The following is a 25,099-nucleotide window of genomic DNA, read 5'->3' as shown; positions in this document are numbered from 1 at the left end:
AATATTAAAGTTTTATTTTGTTCTCAAGAGGAAGATTACACAGAACCATCCTTACATGACATTGGATATTTTACAGAATGTAGTATCAAAAAAAGAAATATATATATATAAAAATACCTTGCAGTTACATGACATAGCCAAGAATACAGTTCTTAGCGTGTCTGCAAATTAGACCTTCCTTAGGCCTTCTGCTCCTCTACATGCTCTACAAATGGCTTTTTGGACGATAGCAAAATGGAGAGTGGCTCATTTACTGTTGACTCATTTCTTGCATGGCAAAACCAAAGGAGGAGGAGGAGGAGGACAGGCCCAAAGAAGGTTAGAGGCATGCAGAGAGAACAGCAGGCAGTTGTTGCATGTTGCTTACAGCTATACGAGGGCTGTGCTGGCAAGTGAAGGAGTTGATGTCCCTGCTGAAGGAAGCTAAGCTTACCTGGCCATCCCATATGCTGGGTCGGTGCCATCTCAGCAGCCATTACCTTTCCAGCCATGGCTGAAGTTTAGGGCTAACGTGGACACATCCTCACATCCCCGGGGCCAGGTGGACATCACCTGAGATGCCATCGGGAAGGGATGTTTGTCTGCAAACATAAATACCAGCAAACCCACAGGGCTCTCTCACTGCTCGTTGCCCAGAAAAGGTGCGTGACACAGTGAGGGGGCCCTGTGAGGTCCAGGACTGCCTGTCCATGTTTCCCATGCTGTCCACAGCTCCTGTTGCTCCTCCAGTTACATCATCTGATGGAAAGAGCTGGCCTGAGAGCTGTGAGGGCGTGGGCAAGTCTCTGTGCATGGCCCAAGGCTTTGGTGGCAGGGAAATGCTGCTTCTGTCACTGTGCCTTTGTCATAGCTTGGAGGGAGCCTCCCTAGGAGGGTGGGCAAGGTTTGGAGCCTGGCAGCATGAGCTAAGGATGCCGGATGAGATCTCACCCTTTGCTCCCTTCCCCCAGCTCCCCAGCAAGCATTTCTTAAGAGCGCAAGCAAAGGGATGTGGGACCAAGCGAAACGGATGACGTGGAGGGCTGGCAAAGGCCCGAAGTGCGGCTGAGCATCGTGGCTACTGCTTGCGAAAGACCAGAGTCTGGAGCATATTAAAAAACAACAAGAAGAAAGGAAGCTGCGGCAGCAGGCAGTGCTTAGTCACTCATCTCTCCAGCTCAGGGTCCAGAAATGTCCACCTCTCTGAGGAGCCTGTTTTCTTCTCCACCCAGTCCACGTAGTTGGAGACTTTGGTGTACACCCCATACACTTGCTTGCTGCCACACTCTTCTGGGCCACCCCATGAGACCAGCCCTTGGGCCACCCACCTCCGGGTTCCCGGGTCCTGAATGACGAAGGCTCCCCCGCTGTCTCCCAAGCAAGTGTCCTTCCCACCTTCGTAGTAGCCGGCGCAGAACATGTTCTCGGTCACGCTGTAGTTCCCCGACCGGGACTCGTAGCTGGTCTTGCACTCCGCATGCAGCACCACCGGGAGCTTGACGTACTGCAGGATGTCGGACAGCGTCCTCATACCCGAGCTGATGATCTCGTCCACAGTGATGTTGGGGTTGGAGATCCCCCAGCCAGCCACCAGCCCCAGTGTGTTGGGGTGAGGTCCCTCCAGCTCGTGCTCGAACTGGGGCAAGCAGACGGGCATGACGTAGTTCCCCATGGTCACCTTCTCCTTCAGCTTGACCAGAGCGATGTCGTGGTTGTAGTTCTGGATGTCAAACTCCTCGTGGAGTATGATCCTCTCCACCGTCCGGTTGACGGCCTCCATCTTGTTCCTCACGTCGTGAAGGGCCAGGTAGACAGTGACGTGCTCCTTCGAAACGGGGATGACCGTCTTGTCTCGCCGCTGGGAGCGGAGCACGTGGGCGGCTGTCAGCACCCAGGAGTCCGAGAGCAGGGCCCCGCTGCCAAACCACTTGTCGTTGGGCACCCGGGACATGTCCTCCACCACAATCAGGGCCTGCCAGGGGAAGAAGCCGGGCTCTGCGTTGCGCCCACCGATGATGCGCTTGATGATCCCAGGCAGAGCACGAGCCGGCCGACCGCACACTGGGGACAAAACGGACAGCGCTGTTACTCCCAGCACTTATCTGGGGAACAAATGAAAAGGGACTTCCCTGTAGATTATGCCACATGGCTGGTTATCTTCATAACCATGAGGATTGTGGGGTGACCCCTGCAGACCCTGTTCAGCCCTTATGAAGCTATTTCTCTCTGTTGGCCTGAGCTATTTCAGCAACATTTTTGGAGCACAGAGCATCTTCCTTTGCTCATGGGTCCAGGACAATAGGGAGCTGCTCTCCCAGAGTTAAAAGTAACTATACCAAGCCCTCTGTCTATGCTTTTCATGGCTGTGGTGAATAAGGCATAGATTAGAGAAGTGTCTTGTCTATGGCACAGTATAATCTGTTGCTTTCCAGGATTTGGGCCCCCTTTCCCCAGGTGAGGGGGGGGACCCAATCCTGTCATCTGCTCCCACATGGCACCCTGGGAGACCCAAGGGAGGGTTCTAGGCAGCTCCCCCAGGAGCTCTCCGCTAGGCCTGTGGCATAATCTACCTGCAATGATGAACGCACCTTGCTCAGTGCCATCCATCATTGCACCTTTGGGACCTGCAATACCTTCTCGGGGGGGTAAGAGGGTCCAATCTCCCTCTGCATCTCCCCAAGCACCTTGAAGCATGGCTGCATGGCTCCTATGGCTATGGCAGCCTGTCCAGAACAGGCCATCCTTCAGCTGGCAACGAGACAGGACTGAGACCAAGCTTGGCCGCTAGGCCGGGTGCTGGGGCAGTGAAGGAGGCATCTTCAGAGCCAGGAGCTCCCTCTGGCTGCTGTCCCAGCTCTGCAGGACTCCAGCATGGGTTCAGCCATGGGCAGCCAAGGCCCAGGTTGCCCCAGCAAGTTTGCTCCAAAAAGCAGCCTCCTGGCTGCCTTCTCCTTTCCCACCCTTGCTGTAGGCTGTGAAAACAGAAGGTGAATGCTCTTGGCCATGAGGCCATGGTCTCTCTAGGTACAGTTCTGGCTACCATTTGGGTGGGTCTGTGTCCCAAAAAGTATCCGCTAAGTTTCGGAAAGGTCAAGCTCTTAGTGCCTGTCAGGGCAGGGCTGCAGTATGTGTGGCCCCGTCATGATGGGAGGTGAAAAGCCTTTGATGAAAAATGTGGGCTTGTGCAAACGGGTGGTATGTGCCAGAGGTCTGCCTCTACTCCAGAGGGGCTGGAGGACTTGCCCTGCAAATAGTGGGTGGAAAGAGTGGTCTTAGCTGGTGGAAAGAATGGTCTGTTGTCTGCTGAGAGTGAGAATGGATCATGGGAACAGTTCATAGCAGACCATGGGGATGTGGAGGAGGCTTTTACCCAGTGATAACTACCCCAAAGCTGTATCAGATCTCTTGCCACTGAAGGCAGGCACAGAGCTAGCAAAGGGGGAGCCAGGGTGGGACTTCAAGCTTTCTGAGTAGGATCAGATCTTAGTCTTGGTTTACACCTGTGTGATTTGTGCTCCAGATGTGGACCATGGTGTTACCAGACTCCTTACAGAAGAGGAGGTAGAAGGAGAACTCTGCTGTGTCAAAGACTTGGTGGATGCTAGGATTTCTGCTAGGCCTGGACTGCAGTAAAACAGGGCTGCAACATGACAGGTTGTTGTACAGTTGTGCTGGTAGGTGGGAGAGAGAGCTGGCTGGTGGGCCAGCCTGCACTTTGCAATTCCTCACTTTGCCATTCAGTTTCTGGAGTGGTTTGGCTGGACCCACACCACTTCAGAAGCAGAAAGGCCAAGTGAGTAATCCTGCAGCCTCACGCTGCCCTGCGAGCTCACTCAGCCCTTCCCCAGCTGTCCAGCCGCTTGGGCTCCTGCTCAGCGTGTGCCAGGGGAACGCCACCAGGAGGACTGGAGCCTTACATCAGCCCAGCCTCACCCCTCGCCCTGAGACCCATCACGAGGCCTGTGGTGTCACGGCCATGGCATTCACCCTCCCGGCGGAGCTGTGGCCGGAGGAGGCTTGGCCACGGGATGTTGCCTAGCACCGTGGGCTTTACTCCTGCATCCCAAGTCTTCACCGCAGTTCTGGCAGCCAAACCAGCTTCCCTCTGCTCAGCTCCAACAGACCCAGAATTATGTCTGAGGGGCCTTGATGTGCTGCCTGGTTTGCCTCCAGGTGCTTTATCCACATGCTGTGACCCACCGTGAGGAATTCAGCAGCTGAAGGTGGCACTGAGAACCTATTCCTTGGGACAAATGTGGTGCTCTTGGAGCTGGCTTGTGCCTGTGGCAGTGCCAGGGAGGGGAGTCCCAGGCTGGTTAGTGCTCAGGGGTGCTGATGATACTGGGAGGCTGTGGGAGCTGATTTGGGCTTGCCGTGACTCTGCCCCATGCTCCCATGTTGGGAGGGGAGGATGCTGAGCCTCCCAGAAAGAGCGTCCCAAGGTGATGGGATCAGAGCTGAGAGCTGGGGCAGGAGCACCGGGAGCTGCTAATGTGGATTTGCTGTGGCTGCTGCTAGGAAAACTGCGACTTCAGAGTGTGTGGGGAGCATCTGCCTGCGCTTCACTCCCCTGCCTTTCCCAGTGCTGCAGGGAACAGAAAACGTGCTCGGGCTAAGAGCTCCTGCCTCCCAGCCCAGCCCAGCTGTTCTGCTGCACCGAAGCTGACAGCCATCCCAGGGAGATGATTTTAGAGGAAGCGCATCCAGCCAAATATTTATTCTATTAAATTACATATCAAAAACGCTGACAAGGCTGCAAATGCTCCCACTAATGGCAGAGGCAGGCGCGGCATGGCCTGGAAGAGGAGTTTCTATTGATGGGGAGGTAGCGTGAGACACGAGGGAAGATCTGAAGAGCAGCTGGCCAGCTGCTGCCTGCAGATCCCAATCTCAGGAGAGCGTCACCCTCTCCCTGGGATTTTCCATTTTCCTGAAGCCTCCCTGACTTCTGTCACTAATCAGGAGGTCTGGAAATGGCCCATGAAGGCAGCTAAGGCCCCGAAAAATGTCCCCGTATGCTCCCGGCACAAATTATTTCAGGCTGAAACATCAAGGAGGGATGCAGGGAGCAGCTGCCGAAACGAGAGCAGCCGCAGCCCCGGTCTCTGGAGAGCAGACACCCAGCAAGACCTGCTGTGGGGCTGAGCCCTGCCGCCGTGTCCCTGCACCGCTCCAGAGAGCCGTCCCCGCACATCCGACCGCAGCCTGCACCCAGGGCTGCTGCCAGCCCTGTCTGCAGCCGGCTGTGGCCAGCCCACGTCCCAGGGACTTTTGTTTAATCCCGAGCGGGCGCCTGGCCTGGAAACTTGCTGGCTGCAAACGTTTCTGCCACTGCTCAAAGGCTTGGGACTTTTGGCCCTGCGAAAGGGCTGTTTTTTTCTGCAAGGCTCGGAGACGTGCTAATTGCTCCTGCATGGGGACACACTGCTAATGGGAGCCGGGAGCCGGCGCCACCAGGCAGGTCGTGCTCTGCCCTTGGCTAGAGCCAGCTCCAGCGATGCTGGGGGCCGAACGTGCCCATATTGCTGAGGCTGCTGCCTTCCTGATCCCCATCCCCACTGCCCTCTCTGCCATACATTGCAGCAGTGGACACGTACAGCACATAGCTCTGTCACCAAGGAGAGGGTCCCTGCCCGGGAGCAGCAGGTGAGGTCGGGCAGGCAGCCCCCTCCCTGCACATCCCCGCACCCCTCACCATGGTACCCATCCCCACCAGTACCTGGTCGGCAGGACGGCAGCGCCGTGCCCAGCTCCTCGCTCCTCCACACCCCTGATGCATCGCATGTGTAGGTGGCTGGAAGAGAGCAGCGTGTTAGCTGGGCTGTGGCCTCAGCGTGGGGACACAGAGATGCTGCCCTGCCACCAGGACCCTCTGAACCCTTTTCCAGGATGCGATCTCCTTTTTAAGCCCTCTGAGCTGCCACCCCATTAGTGCTGCTGCTGCCCATTACACTAACGAGTGCTGGATGCAGGGACCAGATGCACAGGGCTATGAGCAGGGAGGCAGGAATGTGAGGAAATTCTTTGGCTTTCCATACTGAGGGAGGAGGAGGAAGGAGGGCTGGGACATATGTGCACCCTGGCTGCCACCCAGAGCCATGTCCAAAGGGTGCAGAGACCTGTGGTGTTTTGTGAAAACCCCTTGTGGTGTCTCTGCTGGTGGATAAGCGTGAAGCTCTGTCTGCCATGATCCCACTGCTCTCTGCAGGGCTTTGGTTCTGCTGGGTTTTTGGGAAAGGGAGCCTTCAGGAGCCCTTCCTAGGGCTGCTGGACCTGGTGCTCTCCCCAGCACGGAGACCCCATTGTGGCCATCCCTGGCTCCCCCCGCGTGCCCACCCGCACCATGGGGACCTGGTCCCCCCGCTCACCAGTGGTGTTGGGGGCCATGTGGTAGTAGGGGTGCTGGCAGTGGTACTGGATGGCCGCACGGTAGGTGGTGAGGTTGTTCCTGGAGGAGAAGGTGACAAAGCCATGCTCCAGCTCCGGCGGCTCTTTGCAGTCAGCAACTGAAAGCCAACACAGAATTGGGATTGAGCCCTGTGGTATGTTCAGGGTGCCCAGCCCCATGCAGGCAGTGCTGGGTTTCAGCATGAGTGGTGGTCCTACAGGGCAGGGTGAGGCTCCTATAGCCCCATACCTCGCTTCTTTAGGGCAATGCAAGGAGCACAGCCTGGCACGGCTCAGGAGGCTCCTTGGCTCGGCTCCCATCCCTCCTAGGATGTCCCGAGCTGTGTGTTTAGGACGCGATCTGCTGTACCTTTGAGAGGGGAAGGGATGTGCACAGGTGGGCAGGAGCTGTCAGGACATGCTCCCGCAGTTTGTCTTTGCACCCCTTATGAATGGGCAGGAAAAAGCAGGCAGTGGTTCACCAGGCACCTCCTGCACGCACCAGGCTTTGTCGGTAGCACAGCCCCATCTCTCCTGCCCTGGACCTGCTCAGCAAGCTTTGCCGATAGGCATTTACAGCGCAGGCTGAGCACCCCTAGGTCCTGGCTCTCCTGTGACAACCAGGGATGAAGGACACGGAGAGCATGGCTTGGCTGCTCTGCAGGCAGGGGGAGACCGGCAGCTGTAGGGAAAAACCTACCTGCTCCAACCTCCAGGGTGCCATTGCCCTTTCCCATGGTCTGTCTGTAGTCCCTCTTCTCCCCCATATTCCTCACCATGCCCTGCCCAGCCTCTTCTCCTATGGACTGGGCTTGTGCCACCCACCCAGGGTCTCATCCTGCCTGGGAAATGCAGCTCTGTGGAGCTGGGCTCTGCCACTTTGAAGCTGAGAGGATGGGTGACTTTGCAGAAAGCAGGTCCAGTGGAACAGGGGCACGTGAGCTCCATGGGTCTGGGTGCTTGAGGATGGGGAGGGGGCTATCAGGGCAGGCAGCATAGTCAGGAGCCTTACCATGGTGATCCAGGCTAACGAAGAAAAAAATCACTAGAAGCAATGTTGGCACCAGGGACATGTACTGATGCTCAGGGTTAGCCACCCACTCGGGTGAAAAAAGCCTGGTTAATGGCAAAATGCTGTGGCTCACTGTCCACCAGGGTCCCCTCTGCCCTGCTGCGGTTTGGCAGGAACAGCGGGCGGTAGGATGGCTGCAGCCAGGTTGGAGGAGGCTCGGGGTGCCTGTGCTTCACAAAGGGGCAGAGCAGGGGACACAGACTCTGTCACCAGCCCCAGGGTCCCCGAGCTTTCCTGCTGTCTTTCCACCATGCTTAGGAGCACAGTGGTTTTGTGCCATGGTACCAGCACCTGTAAGACCTGTATAAGGTGCTGGGGGATGCTGGGGCTTGCAGGAAGAGGGGAATGGGTGTTGGGGGATCGATGTGGCTGGCACATCTGCTCTGGGGCTATTTATGGCTGCAGGGCTGTGCCCCCCAGCCCGCACAACCTGTTCCCTCCCTGCGTGTCCCGCGTGTTGAGGGCAGCCCTGATGCCTGGAGAATGGGTTCCTGCACAGAGGTGCTGCCCCACTGCTGTCCCGGGTCCTGCCCAAAGGGAGTGGGAAGGGAGTTTGTGCCTTGAGCTCTTCCAGACTTTTGCCTTGGGAGAGGGGCTGTTTAGCATTTCCATCTTCCTAAGAGCAGAGCCATGCAGAGCTCCCCAGCACTCTCCTCCTCCTCTCCCAGCCTCTGGTCCCCCTCCCAGAACCCTCCCAGTGCAGCCCCTGACACCTCAAGGAGCCCTGGGTGCACGTCCTGGGCTCCTGGGGACACAGATGAGGCCAGACACCGGGCTCTGGCCTCTTTTGGCTGTGACCATCCCAAGACCAGCCCATCCTCACCTCCGCAGGGCCAGCAGCGGGGACCAAGGGTACACAGAGCAGCATTCCCCGTACCAGTGCCAGGGCTTGGTCCCGCACGCATCCTCCCAAGGGCGGTCAGGAGAAGGCTGCTGATGCCACCCCATCCTCCCTCACCCGGGGCGGGGGAGCTGAAAGGATGCTCGGAGAGAGGAGAGGAAGGAGTGTTTCTTATTTGCGACGCTGGGCCAGGGAGGAAGGGCAGCGGGAGGTTAAATCCAAACAAACAAACCATGTGCGGGGCCGACGCTCCTTGCGCAACCGCCGGCTTGGAGGGGAGCAGAGCACGGCCGGGGCGTCCGGAGGGGTGCGGAGGATGCGCCAGGAGCTGGCGGCAGCCCGGGGACAGGCAGGGACCTTCCCAGAGCGCGACGGACGGACAGGGGGGGCTCGGCTCCGAATTTCCCTTCTGGAGACGGAGTTAAGAAAGCACCGTGCGCAGGGGGTTAGGAGCGCCATGCCGGTTAGACAAGCCGCGGAGATGGAGTTGGCAGCCAGAGGCAAAGGGGAGCTGCCCTGGGTGCGGGACAGAGCAGAGAGGGGCACGGAGGCAGGCTGCCCATCTCGGCGGCGCGGCCGGCGCCAGCCTCACGCAGCCACTTGCTCCGAGCCGGCTCTTCTGTCTGTCTGGTTGTCGGCTCTGTCTGCAGCTGCACCGAAGGCAGAGGGGAAGGAGGAGAGCAGAGAGAGAAAGCTCAATTAGTAGCCGAGCAGAGAGAGGCATGCAGGAAACCCAGCCCCCAAAACACCAGAGATCTGTAATGAGCACCGGGAGCCATGGGGACCCTGATGGGGACCCTGATGGGGACCCGCTTGGCTCATCCAGGGCGATCTGGGGACAGTGGCTGGGAGAAGCTGGCGAGGCTGCAGAGCTGGATGTTATCCACCTTGGCTGGGGAAGGTTTCTATTTTTTTGCTTTTCTTTTCCAACCATTTTTGCCTCTCCCAGACGTACAGGGGAGGTGGGAGGCACGGCAGTCTGAAGGCCTGGACTGCCCATTTAGGGGCTTCTTGGCTTTCTAAGAAAGCCACGGAAATTTAGCATAGTGATTTATCTCACACAAGAAGGGACTAGTTCCAGCCCAAACGGAATAGTGCAGGTAATCATTTCAATGTTCTCCAAAAATTAATGCTTTGGGGGTTAAAAATATCTACTTTTTTTTTCTTTTTTTTTTCTAGGCAATGCCAGTGTTTATTTGATCTCTCTCCAAGCTGGATAAAATCAATGGGAAGCTGGTGGTGAGAGGGGTAGTTCTTTGGTGGGGCAGAGACGTCACTGATCCCATACTTTGTAAGAAGCCCTTTCAGATATGAATCTATTTAGCATGTCTGACAACCTCTCATTTTTCATTTTGAATGAGCAAACGTGATCTAAAACTCCAAAAACACACTCCTAAGGTAAAATCCATGACATCATTAAAATAAAAAGGATATGCCCAGAAGGGGAGCACCTGGGTGCCACACCCCTTGAGAGCATCTCATCTTGCCTGTCCTGGAAGGTCTTGGGACCTTCCCTGAGAGTGTTTGTTGCTTTTCTCCTCTCTGGGCCAGCCTTACAGCAGGCTGAGTAGCAGTGAGTGCCTTCTGGGGCTGAAGGGCACTGGTGAGTGTTTGGGGAAAGGAAAGAGGTGTTATCAGGTACATGAGAAGCTCAGCTCCGGGCCTGAGCTGAGAGAGGAGCTGGGTTAGACAAAAGAAGAGCTGATGCAAATGGAATCTCCTTTCTTTTCCTTCTTTTCTCTCTTTTTGAGGTTTGTAAGTATCTGGGCAACTTTTGTGTCCCCTTTCTCTTAGCTGTGCACTACCCAGCTAGAACCTGGCACCTCTCTAAAGCCCATGACCTTAGCAGCCTCCATTTGGAAGGAAATTTGGACCAGGAACCAGATTATCCCAAATTGTGTCAGATTTATCTAACAGCTCAAACAATCCCACCTCACTCACACGGGACCAGCCACCTCCCTCCCTCCAGCAGCAGCCATTCATGAAGGTGCATCACCACAGAGGTAAGTCTGATATGATCCATGCCCAGGTTTTGCGGTCAAACAAGCTTTGTGGAAGCTTGTAGGTGTTTTCTAGACAGCAGGGAGTCTTCCCATCTCATGAAGCCCTTGCTCTCACATCGAGAGCAGGATTCAGCCCCAAATTTGCCATCCTTCACGTGGCAGCAGAGCCATCACAGTGCTACTGCTCACCCAGCTCCCAAGAGCCAGGGTTGCTCTTTCTTTGACAGGGAGGCAGCAGAGCTGGTCACAAATCAACTTATGAGTAATCTAAGGGAAAGCACAAACCTCCTGCTTGTGGCATTTGGACCAAGCCCCGTTATGCTACCCAAGAAAGAGCCAAGAGAGTGTTGCAGAATTACGTAGTCTCTCTGGCTGGGTCTGAGTAAGGAGCTCCGCTCTGGCAGGGCAGCTCTATCCAGCATGAAATTTCAGCAGGAAAAGGACATCGACAGGGTGTGTGTGGGGTTTCCTTACTTTTGCAAACGGGGATCTTGTTACTCCATGTCCCGTCCTTCAGGCACTCGATCTGGAAGGATTCACTCTCTAGGTTATCCTGTGCAGAAAAACAGAACAAAACAAAACAAAAACCACAACACCATCAATGTACGAGCCTATAAAAAGCCAAATTCTTGGCAGTTTAATAAAGATATAACCAGACCTCCCTGGAAGAGGACTTTTCTAGCTAAAAATTGCTTGAGGAGGCTGTGCCCTAGGCCCTGGGGAGGAGGCCCAGGGGGTGTGGGTCATGTTCACTCTCCCAAGCAGAGATGTGATGGCTTTGGGAGGAAGGGTTCCTCCCAGCATCACCCCATACCTTCAGTACTTTGTAGCCGGTGTTGCAGCTGATGACAACCTGGTCTTTGAAAGTGTACTTGGCTTGGGAAGGCTCGATTTTCCCATTGATGGGTGGCTGCACCAATGGGCATGGGTTTCCTTTGAATAAAGAGCAAGCAGAGCAAAACAACACTTAGCTGAGTAAGTGGAGCAAGTGGAGAGTCCCGGCACTACCGTCCATCCCCCTTGGTCAGGTCTGAGCATCCTGCTCTGCCCTTGCCACCAACCTACACCAGCACGGCTCAGGAACAGGCTCATGGGCCACCAAACTCCAGGTCTCCACCTGCAGAGTGTATAAAGCCCTTCCTTCCCATTTCCCAAGCCCAGCCAACAGAGGAAAGCAGCAGGAGTTACCGATTGCTGTGTACGACAGCTTCCAGCCCCTGTTCTCCCCCGAGTTATCGCTGTGGAAGAGGATCTGCACGCTGTTGGTTTGGGTTTCGATGCGTCCTGGGGACTTCTCTCCACAGAAAGGGCCAAACTCCCTGGGGCCAGCTTTGATCTACCAAGGGAAAGAGGTGGCTTGAGGGGGTGTGGATCCCTGGGGATCTCCTCACCCTGAGGATGATGGACAGGGACGCTTCACCACCTTGTGGTGGGGTGATGTGAACTGGTCCTGGGCCCAGGGCCAGAAAGAGGGCCACCATCAGATGTGGTAAGAGGTTCAAATATCATGGGGCTCCTGCTGGCTTCACCATCCCCATTTAGACTGGGGTAATTCTGGCCCCATCATTGGGACCCCTGGGGTACGACAGGATAGTGGGGCAGAGGGAGCTCACCTTAATGTAGTCATAGGGACAGGTCACCTCGGGGTGGTCTTCCACGTCGAAGCTGTCCTCGAAGCTCAGGGTGATGAAGAAGCCCTCCTCCAGCTCGATGCGGTACAGGCAGTCCGAGCTCTTGGGGTAGGGGCTGGGGAAGTCAGCGCTGGTGACCACCCCACTCCTCTGGGTGTAGAGGTTGTCGCTGCACTCCACTGAAACACAGCCGGGACGGATCAGCGCCCCGTCAGCCACCCCCAGCCCTGGCCACACTCAGGATAAGGGGTGCTGATGGGCACCCAGCTCTCAGCACCCCTTTGTCCCAGCCCCTGCTCCTGCTTGCACCCGTCTCCCTGCCTGCTCAGCCCCTTCGTGGGATGGGGTCCGTGGCCTTGAATGTGGGTCCATGCAAGGAGAACCTCGCAAGACAAGCTCCAAATATGCCCGTGATGTGGAAGGTCCTGGGCTGAGAGCCAAACCCATCTCACCTTCATCAGGCATACTCAAAGCAGAGACGAAAACATCTCATTTCTCCTACTTGAGGAGGTCTCTAGAGTTTAGCTGAGGTAGAAACCACATCTCATTCCTCATGAGATGACTGCAGGCCTTGGGCACTCTCCTGTCCCAGGCTAGTGGCTTGCAGGGGAGGAGGCACCTCATCCCTCCTGGCAGCAGGAGAGGGCAGTTTTGCCCGCATTTAGTAGGTCTGTTGCCTGCTCAGGGCCTGCTCTGCATGACCATCCCCACGGCCCTGCTGTGCCCGGCCAGTACCTTTGCAGGTCCTGTTGTCGGAGTGGAGGATGTAGCCAAACCTGCAGGAGCAGTAGTACCCGCCGATGTAGTTGTGGCAGTAGTGGTCGCACGCCAGCTCCTCGTCGCTTTTCTCCAGGCATTCATCCACGTCTATGTGGGATGGTGGGGAGACAGCAAGGAGAGGGGGGTCACACGCTGCAGCCCCCCGCGTCCAGTGCGTCCCAAGGCTGTGTGCTGCTTACCCACGGCCGTGTAATGGGCGTCAAAGCCAGTGAAGCGCTCCTCGTTGGAGAAGTCGGACCTGAAAGTCAGCCCCATGTAGGGGCCGGGGGACAGGATGACTTGCTGGCCAGGGGCCTGCTCGGTGTCTGTCGTCTCCCTCCCGCAGAAGGTTGCCAGCTCCTGGTCTTCTGCTTCAATCTGTAGCAGAAAGGCTGGGTGAGCGCTTGGCTTATGCAAATCACACGGGCTGACGTGTCCTTGGGGTGCTCCCCGGTGCTTGGCCACCCCTCAATGTACTCTGCACAGTGCTGTGGGTGTCTGAAGCCCTGGAGAGCCTCCAGTGCCTCCCTGCAGGAGGTCAGGCTGGGCTCGCTCTGGCTTTCCGGGATGCTGTCATTGCAGTAAAGCTGTTAAAGGGTTTCTGCGAGGGGAGACGAGGTGTCCCACCCGCTCTGCCCATGGCAGCCCTCTGAAGTCATCCTGGATGGGGAGAGGGTGGCACCCGGGGGCTGCAGGAGGGGATGGAGGGGCCATCATGCCCTGCTGTCATTTCAGCATGCTCACTAGCCTCTCTGTGCAGCCTTTACAGCACAGACTTGCCCATGCCTGGAAGCACTGCAATCCCAGTGAAAAACCCTCCTGTGTTCCCTGGAAGCCCCATCCCTTCCTTTTCCCTCGTCCTTTCCCCAAGACCATTTCAGCACCAACCCCATCTCCTTCCCCTGCAGTCCCACCCCTGGTCCCTGTCCTCATTCCCAGCACCCTGTCATATTCTGAATATGAATAACCCCCCAGGGGAGGAACACGAGCAATTCTGCACCACGCCAGCCCTCCTTGCTCACACCAAGAACACGTTATTATGGCCATAACAAAGCACACAGCTTGGGGACCCATGGGTGCTGTGATGCCACCCCCAGCTCGCGTGGCCTTGGTGAGGTGGGACCCTCCTGCGGCTGCCACCGTGGCTCCCCGAGACCCTCGGGATGCGCCAGCTGGGGAGGGTGCGGGGAGAAAAGGAAATTTCCCAGGGCTGAGCATGCAGGAGGAAACTCGCTTACACCAGGGAAAGACAACATGGAAATGGCAGCTCAGCATGCCTTGACATTGCCTCCAGATATTTTCCATCCTCTCATATGAGCAAGAGCTGGCCAGAAAAGAGAGACTTTCTGACGATAGATTTTGAGAATTTGGAGAAAAAGCATGCGTCCCGCATTGGGACAAAAACCCAATTGAATTTTATTCTTTTTTTTGTGAAACAGAGTTCTGAAAAAAAAAGGAAAACAAGTAATTTGGGGTCCATCTGGTTTCAATCGCTTTGAAATATACTGTGGTGCTTTAGAATCGTTTAAAAATCCAAAATAAAGGGTGTTTTGAAACAAAACATCATTTCAGGCTGAAAAACGGGAGCACCATCTCCAAAAAGCGAACAAGCCTGGCTCTTTGGCTGCTGCAAAAAGCGGGCTGGTTCCCCTGAAGCCCCGGCTGCAGCAGCACGAGCACTGCGTTTTCTGCAGAAAACCGCTTTTTTGGGGAGTAAAGCTGTCGGAAGCGGCGTTTTCCAGTCGGCTCCTCGGTGCGGGGCCAGTGCTGCCGTCACCTCTGTGGGGATGCACGGGGAAATGTCCCCCGTGCCCGTGCCCCTGCCAGAGGATGCTCTCGCCGTGGGGCCTCGCCGAAGGTATCGGCAGCCCCTTATCTGTGACGGGTCCCATGCCCCGGGACGCAGGGAGCAGAGACAGCCCTCCGGCTGTAAACTAAACAGAGAGGTCATCCTCCCTGGTTAATATTTGCTGCTTCTGCTGAGGACTGTATACTTTTTCGTAGATCATTTACATCCAGCGAGCAGGCTGGTAATTAAATCCTGGTTGTTTGTTTGGAGTTTCTCCCTCTCGGGTCATGATGTCGACGTTTTCACTAGAGAAGATGTGTCCCTGAGGGAAATATCAATTGCCGAGGAGAAATTCCCTATAAAAATACGCTGAAAGAAGCCTGCTTTGAAAAATAAAACATAGCGACACTCTTGTGCCTTAAATTTACCCGTGCCACTGCCTACTGCCAGCTTTGCTGTCTGCTTTTGCCTCTGCTCTCCTTGTTACGATGCCTGCCCCTATGGATGGTGGGGGGTCCCTGCCCTGGCTGTGGCTCTGTCCCCGTGATTTTTGGCTGGGGCTGGGAGTCAGAGGCTGTCACAACGCACGTGGCGATGCAGGCTGTGCCCAGGGCACACAGAAAGGAGACAGCCCCAGCTTTGGCCGCTGGAGCAGCGATGTCCCGGTGATGCCTCCTGCAGCGGCTGGGTTAACAAAGCCCCCCCAGCACCGCAGGGAATTTGGCCGGGTGGCTCAGCGCCTGCCATCGGAAAGGAGTACGGAGCCGGCAACACGGAAACGCGGCCGCCAGCCCTCCAGGAATGCACTAATTGGACTGACGAGGGCAAAGCATACCACTTGTAATATATATAAATGGCTCATTAGGCCGAGAAATCGCAGTGTCGGGCTGAAGACACTGGGAACATGACATGGGGAAGAGAGGCTCAGAGGCAGGGAAGGGCATGAAATGGCCCCTGCGGAGCCGCCTTGCAGCCGGAGTGCATGGAAGGAGGCAACACCCAGATTAGCGGGGTTTCGTGTGAAATGCCTGATGCTGTGCTGCTTGCTGTTGGAAACGAGGCAGGGATGGGACAGCCAGGAGCAAGAGCCTGCAGCTGAGTCTTCCCCACATGCGTGCATCCTCTCCCCAGTGGAGGTTTCCCAGACTTAGCAGAAAGCTCCTTCCCAAGAAACCCTGCAAAATCATGCTGAGGTTTTAACTCACACCCCTGGAAGCTCCACTTGGTTCCCCTGGTTCAAGAGAAGGCACCTGTCCCATTTGGGGCAAGGACCTTGCACCTCCCATCTCCCTGCTTCTGTCCTAGGGTTGCTGGAGACCTGTGTCCAGAAGCACTGGATGCTTGCTGAGCCTGGGGAGGAGCACGCAGGCTGGTGTTTCCTACTTGCTCGGGGCTGCCTGCTCCTCCTCTCTTACCTCCTTACTGAAATGCCACCCGTCCCATCCCCATTTGCACAAACAATCCCGCTGGCCACGTTTCCCTAGGAGCCACGTTCGTTTTATATATATACACACGCACGCGCATGCATGTGGATATATATAAATCAACAGCTATTGTTTTAATTAGCCATTGTTTCAGGGCTCTGGAAACTGTTCCCTTCCGAAGACCACCCCGAAGGCAGAGACCTGCGTGTGCTCGCAGCTCAGCAGGCCCCGAGCTTGCTGCTGGGGATGACTTTCTGCACTGCTCGAGCTGGGGCACATGGGCAGCCGAGGAGGTGAGGGAGGCAAAAACCACGGCACGGTGGCTTTCTGCCTGACCCCAGCTGGGTCCCCACCTTGCACCGGGGCTGTTTAGCCCCTGTGTTTGACCTTTGTCTTATGGCAGTGAAGATGATGGAGATGGTACCAAACAGAGAGGTGGCACCTCTGGCTTTCTGAGCCACGATGAGCCCCTTTAGTGGGGCTGGCAGAGTATTACAGACACATCTATACGTGTTGGGTTTTCCCAAGGAGGAAAATGGTCTTCTATTCATCTGCTGCTCTCCTTACATGTTCCAAGCTGATGCCTTAGTAGCAACAAAATTGCATGTCTACCCAGCGGAGCAGCTTACGGATCACCTGTAATCCACCCAGACGGGCGTTTCTGAGCGTTTTCGGCACTTTTCAAATGCAATTCTGTGGTAGAGGCTCTGTGAGCTGAGCTACAGCCCAGAGCAAATTTATACAGCTGAGATCTAAATCCCTGTGAAAAATGCCACCTTCTTATGGAAATCCAGCAGCAGGGAAAGCTGTGATGCCAACTTGGCACCGTGGCCAAATAACAGGGAGCCCTTATGAAAAAGGAAAAATGAGCAGGGGGTGAAGGGCAGGAGGAGGGGTAAAGCTTGGAATGGGGAAAGTTTCCAAGAAATCTGCTCCTTGAGCTTATTGGGTTCTTAGAGCAATATATCTCTATATATGTCCCTGGCCCTTGTGCTTGGAGAAGATCCAGGAGAAGCAGAAAGAACTAATCAAACCTCAATGAGAGCTGTTAGTAGCAAAATGAGTGCCAGCACAAAGGGGAAATTAAAGCAGCAAACAGATCCAAGAGGAAAAAAAATTAAAATGTTTGCTTTGTCTTCTTAGGGCGAGAATAAAACAATAATTGCGAGTAGCTGGCACCTAGCACTGGGGCTGAGTGCTTCCGGACCTGGGTGCAATCTCCACCTGCCTCCATGCAGAGGGGAAGGGTGAGGCTTGTGCTGGGTGATGGGTGATGAATGTTCAGCCCTGAAATGTAGGAAGCACCTGCTTGCTACACCTGGCCTGCCAGAAAGCACCCAAACTGACCAAATTCAAAGAGACGGAGAGCCCAGTTGTTCTGGAGGTGGGGAACCCTGTTTGGAGACACAGAGTTGCAAGGAGGCAAGGATGCTCTGCGGCACAACAGCATGCGGCCCACCATCATTTCTGATGGGTTACTGCCCAGCAACGAGGCAGAACGAAATCTTTTGTGGTTTTGCTCACGACAGCTCTCTGGGAACATCCAGAGCTTGTTTGTGCTGAGGGTATTTGCCAGCAGTGGCCCCAGAAGTTGGACCTGGGCTGTGATATGGGTTCGTAGTGAACACAAAGGAGCCTGTGGGTCTGTCCCAGTTGCTTGTAGGAGGGCTGCTCTGCATGCAGGCCCCAGCTTGCAGCCTTAAGCTCAGGTCTAACCCTTATTTTTGGTTCTGCTGGGTGTCCCCACAGCCATGACCTGGCCAAGTGTGCTGAGCTCAGGGGCCTCCTTGCACGTGCCTGGCATCAGAGGAGCACAGCCTGGGGGTTTTGCCACAGGGATTTCATCAGCACGCAGGTGTGTGAATCCCACAGGATTCAATGAGAATTAAGTGTTGTAGTTTCAGAAATCTGGTCCTTTTTGACTGGGCTCTGATTTGGGTGTCCCACCCACTGGTTAGTGCAAGGGATGTTGTCAGCTTATTGTGCTCTTCCTGTTGTCCACTGGTCTGACAATTCCTGTGCCCAATAAATGGGGAAAAATACCTCGTTCCCAGCTTTTCCAGCGCTGCCCTCTCCCCGCTGGCCAAACGCATGTCCCACCTGCCCGTTCACACGTCCCCTGATACCACCGCTCACCTTCACGTAGTCGTATTCACAGAGGTAGGATGACTCCAAGTCGAAATGCATGAAGTACAGCTTGATTTTAAATCCCTCGGGCACAGAGATGTTCCACGTCACTTCCGAGTCGCTGGGATAGGAATCGGGGAAGTTTGGGGAGCGGATCTCCCCAAACATCTCTGTCAGCTCAACGGCATCCGCCACGCCGAGCAGCCAGGCACAGAAGGACCAGGCCAGCGGGTACCTGGAAAGCACACGGGGAAACCGAATGAAACTCTGGCCATCCCAAAGCCTGTCAGGGCTCAGTCTGGTTTTCCAAAAAATGCATTTTTTTTCCCCAAAACCCTTACAAGTTTGTGTAAGGTTGCACAGTTGAGACAGACCAGTGTGCCAGGTTGGGAGAGGTGCTGTGGCACCATGCCACCAGCAGCAAACTCTCTGCAGGGACATGGAGGTGAGGGTGGGAGCTGCACATGGCTCTGAGGAGGGAAAACCCCTTAGAAAGGTGGGTGACGGAGGTGTCCCGTGGGATCCGAAGGCACCTCTGCAGCTCCAGGCACCATCAGGAGCTCCATGCTTCTCACTCCTGGCAGCTGCAGCCACCAGCTACACGTCTTTGGACTAACAGCTGATGGGCAAATCTTCGCTTAATAGAAGAGTAAACATCAGGATGTTTAATAAAATAATGATGCTTTCTGAATTGGTTTAATGAAAGCATCATGGCAATAACTAGTGTTGTTACTCCTGCTTAGCTTCACCCTGCCAAACGGGGATCACCGACTCTCAGCAAAAAGCACGCTGCTTTGCAGCTGGGCGACGATGGACCAGGGCCCCAGCAGCAGAACCTGCACATTGCTCCCCACTAGCACACCTCTTCTCTTCTCTTCTCTTCTCTTCTCTTCTCTTCTCTTCTCTTCTCTTCTCTTCTCTTCTCTTCTCTTCTCTTCTCTTCTCTTCTCTTCTCTTCTCTTCTCTTCTCTTCTCTTCTCTTCCTTTTCTTTTTTCTATTCTCTTCACTTCATTTCTCATTTACTCTTCTCTTCGCTTCTCTTTTACTTTTCCCTTCGCTTCTCTTCATTTTGCTTTTCCTCTTCTCTCTTCTCTTTTCCCTCTTCAGTTCTCTTCAGTTCTTAGGGTACCACTCACCCCAAATGAAGAAGGGCACAGAAGTTAAGATCCACAGAGACCTTTTGTCATCAAACTCAGATTTAAAAAAATCTGATCCAAGAGAATTTGTCCCAGTTGCCAACTTGTTTGTGCCCGAGGAGGGCACAGAGGACAGCGATTGCAGGTCACCCTGCAGCTGCCCAGCTGACTGCACACCAGCCTGGAGCTCCATTCGAGCAGGAAGGCGAGCGCCAGCAGAGCAGTTCTCAGTGCAAGGGGTGAGCAAGCCCCTGCCCATGCTGGGTGTGCAAACTCGAACGCCCATGGCATTGCATGGGACCCGGCCGGAGGAGAGACCTCCGTCTTTTTACAGCACACAGAAACATGCAGGAAATTAGAGCCATTAGAGAAAATTTCCGCTTTCTAAAATAGGTACTAAGGCCTGGCAGAGGCTTGTAGGTGTATATTACAGTCGCTGGAACTACCCACACGTGCATGCACACACGGTTTCAGAAGCAGGGCTTGATTAAGGTATGCTGATGAGGAAATTGAATCTATATAAGTGGATTATTTTTAACCTGTCTGCGTTCTTTCAAAACCAGGGCAGTAGTTTTCTGGAGCTCGTCTGTCTCGTCCCACCGCTCGCCCCGGCCCCCGGGTACAAAGCAAAGTCGTGGGGCACCGACAAACTTGGGCCGACTTTTCATCCGAGCGGACTGAGGTTGAACATGCCTTTTTCTGACGGCTCGTCTGAAACCACAAAAATGTGCGAAGGGAAAAAAATCTGTTTCTCTTCTGCTCGGGGGCTGGCGGAAACGGGCATCACCCCCTCCGCTTCGCCTGGCCTTCAGCGCCGCCGGCTCGCCCCGCATCCAGCTCCTCTCCGTGAGTCCCGGTCCCACTCCGGAGTGAAACCGGCGCCGCCCCCCAACCACCCCCCGGTGCCCCCCGGTGCCCCCCGGGGCCGGTGCGCGGCTCTCCCCCGCCGCATCGCCCCTCATCCCGGAGGCACTCACCTCATGTCTCTGCCGGGAGAGCTCCCCGAGGGGCTGGGGAGGCAGGGGAGGGCGGCTGGCTGGGCGGCGGGGGCCGGCTTCGCCTCCTTCCCCACGCTCCGCTGTCCGCCTTATCTCTGGCCGGAGATTTGTGAGCGTGTGCGCGCCTCTGCGTGTGTGTCTGGAGTTGTCTGGCATTTTCCATGCAGGTCACGCCTTCCCCTGCCTGCAACGGTTCCCCACATCCCCGCACGCACACACGGACCTGCCTGCGCTGAAGGCTCTCTCCTTCTTCCTCTCCTCTCCTCTCCTCTCCTCTCCTCTCCTCTCCTCTCCTCTCCTCTCCTCTCCTCTCCTCTCCTCTCCTCTCCTCTCCTCTCCTCTCCTCTCCTCTCCTCTCCTCTCCTCTCCTCTCCTCTCCTCTCCAGCAACCGCTGAGAAGTTTTTGTCTTCCCTAATCTCCAGAGTTTTGTGTGTGTGTGCCCATGCACATTGTGTGTTTTTTTTTTTTTTCTTTCTCCCTCTCTCATTTTTTTATCCTACAGTCTGCTTTGCCAGATGGCTAAAATTTGCCTCTCAATAGGGACGGGAGCCTCCAGCAAAAACAGAAGGCAAGAACGTGTGAAAAAAAAAAACTGCACAGAAATGAAGAGCTGCGGGGATGTGCTGCAGCTGGGACCCGCGCTCAGGACCCGATTTCAGCTTCTCCACCCTGAGCTGTGCTGGGCTTGGGGCTGCGGTCTGGTTCCTGCGAAACTTTCCGCTGGTGGCAGTCGGGATAAAGGCGAGAGCCGGCTGGGAACCTCCTGCAGGGCTTGGGGCTGGCTGGACTCTGCATTTTGTCTCAGGGCAAAAGAGCAGCTTCGGATGTGGACTCTACTCGGGAGCGAGAGCTGCAGATGCCAAAGCTGCAGGTCCGAAGCCTGAATCCCTCCTGGCGAGGTGAGGACCTGCACGCTGCCCACCGAGCCATGGGACATTGGTTTCCCTTCCCTGCCCCAGGAACAAGCAAACCCCAAGCCCTCCTGCCTGCACAACCCGAATCGTTCCTTAGGGCTGCCTTAGGGTGCAAGTGGCCCCCTCGTCCAGAAACGCCAAGCTCGGAGACATCAAGAGCAAAACTTTCATAGTTGGTGACCAATTTCAGCTTGAGCTGGTTAATGTACACCCTGCAGACACCCCCTGGCAGGCACGGGTACAGCTGCAGCGCGCTAAAAGGCACAAAAACAAGGGGCAGGGAGATGGGGATGTGCTGGCACCGCTCCCCCAGCAGCAGCTCCCAGCCCTCCCAGCCCTCCCCAGCCTCTGCCATTAAAGTGGCAATGGTAACTCGCCTGCCCCTTCGGCTACGTGCAGCCCCCCAGGAGCTGGGAGGGAAGAGGTCTGGGGAGAGGAAAATGGGGTGGTTTTTCCATTCCTTGCCTTTGTGCTCTGGGGGCTGACAGCTCCTTGGCTTTCAGCTCTGAAACCGCTTCTCTCGCTCCCATGGGTCCCTGGTTCTGTGCCGGGGAAGAAATGGCACCGAGGAGACTCAGCCGGGTAAAATAGAAAAATATGAGTGGAAAAGCAGTGGAAGAATAGCAGGAAGGCTCTGGGCAAAGGGGAGATCTCACTCTGCCATTTTTTCTGCCTCTGTTTGGGAAGTTTTAACAGCTCATCACTGTACAAACACCAGCTCTCGCTCATGTTAACACACCCAGGCAAGCTGATCAAACTAATTAATAGCTCAGCAGTGTGTCAAACGCAGGGCTTTATTTTTGCAGGCAAGTGTGCTCTTGTCTGAATACATTGTGATCTATTTTTTCCCTGCCTGTTCTGCAGGGTGGGTCCTTCATGCACTCATTTTTCCACCATGACAACCTCCTATAGCTTTTTGGAACAACTCCTGCACTTCAGGAGCAGCTCTAAGCCTCGAGTGACACTTTCTTTGCCTGCTGATGCCTCTTTCAAGCCAGATCACCGAGGGCCAAAGTCTGTGTTTACACTGCGAGGCTGGCTGTGACCTGTGCAGTGGCAATGCAAGTTCAATGTGCATCCAGCCCGAGCTGCTGGGAACAGCAGGGTTTAAAGCATCCACGCCGAACCCGGAGCACTGGAGGGCAGGGGAGGATGCAAATCAGCGCAGACCCCAGCAGCAGCCCTCTGTGCTGCTTGCTCATATGCTGCAAACACCCCTCCCATGAGCACCGCCTGCTCACCTCCCTGCCTCCAGGAAGCAAATTCCCACCAAATTCCCACTGGCGTGCTTGGGATGCCGGCCTTGCACGGGTGGCTGCTGTTCTGCCATGGAGCTGGCCCTGCTCCGGGGCTGGCTGACCTCCAGCCAGGCTCTGCGTGCTGTGAGATGTCTGTCCCCATGTGCCCGTGCCGCCCAGCATCCTGGCTTGGCACTCCAGGTCATTGCCAGCCCCTAAAGCAATGCAATTCCTGTGCTGCAGGGTGGGGAGGGAATGGCAAGGGGAGGTGGGGAACCTGCTCCACCTGCAATGCCTCCTCTGGGATTGCTCCCACCTGTCCAAGAGGAGGGTCCGTCATGGCTATCGGTGATGCCAGGGATGTCAATCTTAGCCCTGCCACACCAGGGACTCGTGTACATGTTTTATGAGGCCTGGCCACGGAGTAACAGGAGTGGGCATGCAGAGTCTTTAACCAGAAGTGCTTTTTCCCCAGGTGCTGGTGGGACAGCTGAGTTAAACTGTGACAAAGCAGCAGATGGGCTTGGACCTGCTTTATCTGCCTCCATCCTCAAAGAGATGGTCCCTGGAGCTACTTCTGTGTGCCCACGATGCTTGTCTAGGAGAGAGCTCAGCAGCATTACCCAAGGCAGTTCTTTAATGCTGGGGCCAGATTCACCTCCTGGAAATAACACCCTGCACTCCGTGGAGTAAGACAGCGATAAAACAGTTGTGAGGAATAAATCTGGCCCTGCAGGAGTAGTGATGAATCCACAGCTGGTGTAAATGATCATACACCGAACACCAGTGTCTGGCAAAGAGCTTGTGTCCCTGCTGGGTCAGTGCAGCACTGCCTGTGCCACAGCCTCGCTCAGGTCCCACATTGTGCCCTTGCAGCATGCTCGCTGCTCCTCGGCATGATGACAGAGGCAAAAGCCCTGGCTCCGAGACAGCACCGCAACATCTCTCCTGCTCTCCTCCACCCCGGCTGCTGGAGAGGAGCCCAGCTTCCAGGAGATGGGAGCTCAGCTCCCAGCATCCGGCTCAGATGGGCTCCTGGAGCCCCCTCGTGGCTCTCACCGCTGATGGGGTCCCACCAAAGGCACCCCTGGGGAGCTGCTGGTGGGCCAACAGCCCCCTGCTGGGGTGGGGGATCCCTCCGGACCCCTGGCCCTATGGAGGCAGCAAGACCCTCCTTGGGGACATCTCCGAGCGGCAAAGCATGGGGTGACAATGGACACCCCCAGGTGCCCAAGCGGGGCAGACGGTCCCCTTGCAAAACCATCTCCCTGCTTCGTGAGCTTGAGATGAGGCAGGTCGTTTGCTGTCTTTGCTGTCCCCTGCTTTTAGAGCCTGCTCCTGTGTTGTGACAGCCCCAGGAGGAGGTGACCCCTAAAGCAGGGGGGAAAATGAGGATGCGCAGCATGGCAAACACACATGGCAGTGGGAGAAAGGAGGGACACGGGGCTGGGGAGAGGAGGAGGGCTCACGGGGTGGGGAAGGGAGGGCGCGGGGTGCTGGGAGAGGGGAGGACGCCCAGAGGGGACCGGAGGAAGGCTGGCAGTGTGCCTGTCCCCGTGCCGCTAGGTGGCACTTGGACCTCTGCTTGCGGGGACGGCGGCCCGAGCGCTGCGCGACACCGGGGGCGGGGGGGGGCTGCTGGGCACAGGTGAGCTGCAGCCCCCCCCGATCCCATCCCACGTCCTGCCCCGGCCCCTCGCAGAGTTGTTTTTTTTTGCTGGGGTAGCCGCAGCATCCCTGGGAAGGGACCTGGAAACCTCCAGCGCGCCAGCAGCACAGCCCGGTGGCTATTCACAAGAAATCGATGCTGCGGGAGGAAAGCAGATCCATAACGCTGTGGATGGAAATATTGAGCTTCCTTCCTCCTCTTTTCCTCGCCAGCTCTTGACAGCTGCCAGAGCTGTGACTGTGCGGGTATTTAGCCACGTGTCCTGGCGCTGACTGGTGGGTATTTTGGCATTGTTAGCCTTTGTATTTTGCTGGGAGGGAAGCCCCTAAATGCTTTTGAGATTCGAGGTGCTGGAGCATCCACCTGTATGACAGAATATGGGCTTGGCTGTGCCTACACCACTGCTGAAGTGCCAGAGATCTGCGAGGATTTAAGGCACTCAGCACCCACAAAGGCAGGGAGCAGAGCATCATTCGCACACCTGTGATAGAAAAACAACTGTGAGACTTTTTGGAGCAGTCCAGAGGAAAGCTGGGGCAGGGACTGGCTTTGAAGCCCACGGTCCTCAACCCTCCTCAGTCCAGGGGGGCTCCTGGCAAGGAAAGGGGTCTGCTTGCCCCCCCAGGTGCCCAGATCCAGCACCCTTTTCTCATCCAGGTTCATCCAAGAGCTCCACCACCGGGATCTCTGGCCCCAGTGAGGGTCCCACCATGCCCACCCCTCTCTGTGCACATCGGTGCTCCTCCAAAAGGCAGCGTGCTCTTGTAATGCTGGCAGACAAGCCTGAATCGCCGTGATTTCCCCCTGACCAAGCGGCTGTGAAATTGCAGCGGGGGCAGAGCCTGGCGTGACTGAAGTGATTACGCGGGTGGCGAGGGACGATAGCAAATCTGCGGCGTTGGAGGGGGCCGCACGCTGCGCCGTGCTCCGAGCACAGATAATGTGAGCTGGCTGAGCTCAATCAACAGTTTGTTTGCAGGACCTTGCTTTCCTGGGGAAAAAAAAAAAGAGAGAAAAAAAAAAAAGATGCAGAAAAACTCAGAGCATTATTTCCCTCTTTTTTTTTTTTTTTCTCCAAAAGCTTGGCTTGCCTGAAGCTGGTCGGTGCCAAACCACAGCATGAGTCATTG

The 25,099-nt window shown here is 55.8% G+C and overlaps 1 protein-coding gene across 2 annotated transcripts; it reads right to left on the bottom strand.

Annotated features, from left to right (window-relative positions):
• MASP1 (MBL associated serine protease 1) lies at positions 1 to 20,467 on the bottom strand. 2 transcript variants are annotated; one of them, XM_035544772.2, is made up of 11 exons: positions 20,127 to 20,467; positions 18,022 to 18,247; positions 12,873 to 13,050; positions 12,649 to 12,780; positions 11,896 to 12,092; positions 11,471 to 11,618; positions 11,097 to 11,215; positions 10,757 to 10,835; positions 6,348 to 6,485; positions 5,699 to 5,773; positions 1 to 2,040 (listed from the first exon to the last, which is right to left on the bottom strand). In XM_035544772.2, the coding sequence occupies exons 1-11, from the start codon at positions 20,129 to 20,131 to the stop codon at positions 1,145 to 1,147; spliced, it is 2,193 nt and encodes a 730-aa protein (XP_035400665.1). In that variant the 5' UTR covers positions 20,132 to 20,467; the 3' UTR covers positions 1 to 1,144. The 2 variants fall into 2 exon arrangements, with proteins under 2 accessions (XP_035400665.1, XP_035400666.1); XM_035544773.2 differs by lacking the exons at positions 1 to 2,040; positions 5,699 to 5,773; positions 6,348 to 6,485 and adding an exon at positions 8,430 to 8,929 and having other exon boundaries at positions 20,127 to 20,299.
• Between the last annotated feature and the right edge of the window lie 4,632 nt (positions 20,468 to 25,099).

The sequence above is a fragment of the Cygnus atratus genome, chromosome 9 (assembly GCF_013377495.2).
Source record: "Cygnus atratus isolate AKBS03 ecotype Queensland, Australia chromosome 9, CAtr_DNAZoo_HiC_assembly, whole genome shotgun sequence".
Taxonomy (NCBI): domain Eukaryota; kingdom Metazoa; phylum Chordata; class Aves; order Anseriformes; family Anatidae; genus Cygnus; species Cygnus atratus.
The sequence above is the reverse complement of the archived record's forward strand: the minus strand, read 5'-3'. Positions and strand labels throughout refer to the sequence as shown.

Excerpts from the sequence above, each read along its gene's own strand:
- MASP1 (XM_035544772.2), bottom strand. Across the intron at positions 11,619-11,895 it reads GTCCCTATGACTACATTAAG|ATCAAAGCTGGCCCCAGGGA; the intron begins GTGAGCTCCCTC and ends TTCCCTTGGTAG. Across the intron at positions 2,041-5,698 it reads GCTGCCGTCCTGCCGACCAG|TGTGCGGTCGGCCGGCTCGT; the intron begins GTACTGGTGGGG and ends TTTTGTCCCCAG.